The sequence below is a fragment of the Sardina pilchardus genome, chromosome 19, assembly GCF_963854185.1.
Source record: "Sardina pilchardus chromosome 19, fSarPil1.1, whole genome shotgun sequence".
In the NCBI taxonomy this organism is placed as follows: domain Eukaryota; kingdom Metazoa; phylum Chordata; class Actinopteri; order Clupeiformes; family Clupeidae; genus Sardina; species Sardina pilchardus.
The window spans coordinates 16,633,885-16,638,884 of record NC_085012.1 but is presented as its reverse complement, the minus strand read 5'-3'; the positions used below and the strand labels follow the sequence as shown (position 1 = coordinate 16,638,884).

General features: G+C 50.1%; 1 protein-coding gene across 1 annotated transcript in view; it reads left to right on the top strand.

Moving 5' to 3' along the window:
• Positions 1-4,974: 4,974 nt before the first annotated feature.
• LOC134066239 (cadherin-20-like) overlaps positions 4,975-5,000 on the top strand; it is a 14,954-nt gene continuing 14,928 nt past the window's right edge. The window contains exon 1 of the mRNA XM_062521501.1: positions 4,975-5,000. This exon is cut by the window's right edge and continues 190 nt beyond it. Coding sequence (XP_062377485.1) covers positions 4,978-5,000 — 23 coding nt within the window. The 5' untranslated portion in view covers positions 4,975-4,977.

Here is a 5,000-nt window from a genome sequence, read left to right as displayed (position 1 = left end):
TTTTAAGGCTACAGTAAGTTTACTGTTTACATGTTGATGGTCCCTGTTGGATAATCCCACTGTATAATTTGTGCTCCCACACAAAAGGTATTTTTGAGGTTCAGATGGGGGAGGATTACACATAGGAAGCAAATAACAGTCGCGTTTTGATTTTTCACATTTGCAAAACAAAGCTGAATGGCACTCCACCCACCGCATGATCAAAATACCATTTAAGGGGCTCAAAAACACCTTTTGTCATGATTGTCACCCGCTTGCCTAATCGAGCATTCTCTTCGGCAATCACAGCAAAGAAGTGCAACCACAACACCTAATTTTCACAAATGCACAACACTGTCCGAGGCAGTAGTCATAGCAGCAGTAGGAGCCGTGAATCATCAATCGACCGTGTTTGCAGTTATTTTATTTATTTTTTTATTTTATTTATTTATTTTTTAAAGTGGAGATCACTTGAGATGTTTGTGGGTCACCCGGCTTGTCTAGCTGGTGGTCTGGCCTGGCCGTCCCGGGCGGTCTGCCTGAGAAAGAGCGTCTCCGACGGGGTCAAAGATATGAAGCGCCACCCTGGTGCCATTATCCCCCCTACCATGCAAATCAATTGAGGTTAACAAATTAGCCATGACGCTACGCTACGCTACACTAACCCCCATGGCCACCAGAGCCGTGGCGTGGGAGCCCAGACCTGGGGGCCTCTTCACGGATCCTCCCCCGTTTAACGGCCCTTTTGCGGGACAGGGAGTGGAGGACACGGACATGCCCAGTGTGAAATCAAGCCATCCTAACGTGCTGGTGCAATAGCGCGCTAACGCTAACGCACCCTGGCTAAAGGGGCTCGGCCACCCACTGAACCGGGGAGAGATAGAGTTGGTGTCACCTCTTGATCCCACGGTCTTTGGCGGTGTGTGTGTGTGTGTGTGTGTTTGTATGTGAGAGAGACATGTTGAAGGGGGGTAGCCGTGTAGCCAGCGGTGTCAATTACAAAAACATAAATATACGCATTGTCTCTAAAAATTAGACACCTTAACAAACAATATGGTCCTTCAGTTTGCTCTGCATCAGCTGCTTACACACACACTTACACACACACACACACAAGGTTTCACCGTAAGGAAATATAAACAAACTCTCTTCAACACACACACACACACACACACACCCACAGCCTGTCTGAAAAAGCCCAAATTGTTCTCTGATTCTTATAGGCGCGAGCCCCACTTTCTCATTCTCATTCTCCATCCTCCACTTGCCACCATTTTATACCATTTTTCTCTCCTTCTCCGTCGTTTTGCCGTTCCTTCCCGCCAGCCAGGCGCAGCGCCAGCGAAAAGTAGAGGTGCAGCAGAAATGGCGCTCAGCGGCAGAGCCGCAGCTGCCCGTCGCTAACAAGTGAAAAGCCATCGGATTAGCCGCTGAAAGATGCGTGGAATGTTTTGCCAGCACAATCATGTAGCATGTCAGCTCATTAGGCACGACAAAATAGGAGCAAAATGCAGGGTTGCGCTGGACTGACCCCCACCATGGAGCTGCTGGGAGGATTTATGTGTGTGTGTGTGTGTGTGTGTGTGTGTGTGTGTGTATGGAGGGGGGGGGCATGAAGGAGAGGTGAGGAAGGGTAGTGTGTGTATGTGTGTGTGTGTGTGTGTGTGTGTGTGTGTGTGTGTGGTGAGGGGGGGCTAAGCTGGTAGCTAATTTGACTTCATAATGACAAAGGCCCCGTTGAATGGAGAAGAATGGAGTGAGCCGGGACTGGCACGGATACGCCGTTTTGTCAGGGTGGGGCTCCCAGGGGGATTGGGACTCAAAAGTAAGAGTTAAGAGAGAGGCCTTGCCCCCCACTCTTCTGCGCGCACACACACGCACGCACGCACGCACGCACGCACGCACGCACGCACGCACGCACGCACGCACGCACGCACGCACGCACGCACGCACACACACACACACACACACACACACACACACACACACCCACGAACCAATAGCTGCCAATAACCTCTCTTCGTCGTCCTCAACTTTACACACACACACAAACACATCCCTTCAGCCTTCACTAACCTCTCCTCCTCCTCCTCATCTGCACACACACACACACACACACACACACACACACACACACACACACACACACCCATACACACACAACCGTCCAGCCTCTACTAACCTCTCCTCCTCAACTTATATCACACACACACAGACACACGCAGACAGACAGACACACACACACACACCCCTCCAGCCGCCACCGACCTCTCCCCCTCCTGGTCCTCCTCCTCCTGCTGGGGTCCCTGCTCTGGCCCCCCGTTGATAATGGGGCCCCTCCCCTCCCCTCCCCGGGGGCCACGGCCCCTCCATTGTGGCCCTGGAGGGCTGATGAAGTGAACCTGCGCTTCAGATGGACTCTGCCGGCACACAATGAGCTCCCTCTTCAAACACAGAATGGAGTCAGAGTCTCTCTTTTTCTCTGCACTCGCTCTTTGTCTCCGCCTCTCCATCTTTCACTCGGTGGCAGCCTTCACGCCCCATCACCCCCCCCCCCCCCCCCCACACACACACACACACACACACACACACACACACACACACACACACTCAACCACTCTTTCTCCTCCTAAGTTCTTCTCTTTCTTTTACTCAGTCCCTGTTGCTTCCTGCTTTCCATTCGAGCATAACACATCTGCCGGTGGTGGTGTTTTTTTATACTGAGCTTCATTTTAATGTGGGAGAGCGGAAGGGCCAAAGGCCAACACATGTATCCATCTCACCGGATCAAAAAGCAGCAACTCTGTAAAAAAACTAAAATATGTTAAAAAACAAATCACTCACAGATCACGTCTCCACTTCCACCCCCACTTCAGACATTGATTAGATGTAAATCGTTAACTCGGGTCGATGATGTGTGTTAAACATGTAAATGAGTAAGCAGGGGAATGTGTGTGTGTGTGTGTGTGTGTGTGTGTGTGTGTGTGTGTGTGTGTGAGAGAGAGAGAGAGAGAGAGAGAGAGAGAGAGAGACTGTGCCGTGAGTGAGAGAATGTAAAAGCTGGCCCATCACAGGAGGTTTGTGTTTGATTAGGAGCTGAGGTGTGTGTGTGTGTGTGTGTGTGAGTGTGTGTGCAGTGCTTACTGTCCAGAGTGTGTGTGTGTGTGTGTGTGTGTGTGTGTGTGTATGTGTGTGTGCAGTGCTTACTGTCCAGAGTGAGTGTCTATGTGTGTGTGTGTGTGTGTGTGTGTGTGTGTGTGTGTGTGTGTGTGTGTGTGTGTGTGTGTGTGTGTGTGTGTGTGTGCAGTGCTTACTGTCCAGAGGTCATGGACCAAATTGACTGGGGCAGCACGGTGGGCAGCTCACGATGAAGGAAATGAGAAAAAGGGAAACAGAGAAAAAAGGAATTCCCCGATGGTGATGCTCATAATGATTGCTCATTTCTGCTCAAGTGTGTGTGTGTGTGTGTGTGTGTGTGTGTGTGTGTGTGTGTGTGTGTGTGTGTGTGTGTGTGTGTGTGTGTGTGTGTGGTGTATGTGGGAGAGAGAGCCTGTGTGTCTGTGTGTGTGTGTGTGTGTGTGTGCATTGGGACCTATCTGTTTGAGAGAAAGATAAAGTCTGTGTATGTGTCTGCCGGACACCTAGCCAAGAACATGACTGTTTAACATGGTTCCAGGTTGTATCTTGTAGTTAGGGAGCTGTAGTACAAGCAGAACATCTCATTTTGGACTGGTTGCTTTTCTGTCTTTCTGTGTGAATGTGTGTGTGTGTGTGTGTGTGTGTGTGTGTGTGTGTGTGTGTGTGTGTGTGTGTGTGTGTGTGTGAGAGAGAGAGAGAGAGAGAGAGAGAGAGTATGTGTGCATTTGCATAATTCATGTGTGAGAATTGGAGGGCGAGAGACACCATGAGAGCATGAAGAGGAGAGGGGATAAGAGATGAGGATGAGAAAGAGAAAGAAGGCTCTCTCACTCTCTCACTCGCTCTTTCTCTCGCTCGCTCTCTCTCTCTCTCTCAAATCTCCCCCTCTCTCCTTCCATCTTTCTCCAAAATCTCATACTCTTATGAAGTGTCATGTCTGCCATAGAGGACACAGCAGGGTGCGTGTGTGAGTGTGTGGTGTGTGGTGATTGTTTAGTTATAATCTGAGGATGCAGGGATGGGGTCTACTACAATTATAGAAAAAAAAATAAGAAGGTGTGTGTGTGTGTGTGTGTGTGTGCGTGTGCATGAGTGTGTGTGTGTGTTCTTATCTACATCGCACTACAAAAAGACGCGGGTGATCAGTGTGTGTCTCTCGCTGTGGAAGTCATGTGGTGTGATAAGCGGGAGGTAGATGCCCCCCCCCCCCCCCCCCCCCCCCCACCAGCCCACCAGCCCTGCGCTGCTTAACTGCCATTCAAACACAATCTGCACAAAGCTTCCCTGAGCAAACAAACAATCAGCCCCACAGTGAACTCCCTGACAGCACTTTCACACAAGCAATCAACCATTTCTTTATGAGTCATCTTCACATACCTCTTGCCCTAACCCCCCCCCCCCCCCCCCCCCCCCCCCCCCAACACACACACACACACACACACACACACACATACACACACACACACACACACACACACACACACACACACACACACCACCACCACCACCACCCATTTCCTTTCATTTCCAGACATGCTCAGGAGCAGGTACAGTTGACTGTTTTGACTGCAGCGGAGGGTTTTTTTTTTTTAAATGCCAGTGAGACATATCTGTTCCTCTGATCAAAAGGCACCTCCACAAAACGTTTATGTATTTATTTCTCTAAATCATAACTCTGTTGTTTTTTTTCCCTTCCTTCTGTCTTTTCTTGCAGGCACCAGACCCCTCACACTAACTGCCAGACAGAATCAGGAGAGCTCGTTGCGGCACTGCGAAGCCATTGAAGAGGGAAAAGAACGCTCCACAAGAGGCCGGAAAAGAAAAGAAACGCACATCACCTGTACCCGTGACACGCCCAACATGGCAGACTTTGGGCTGGCGAG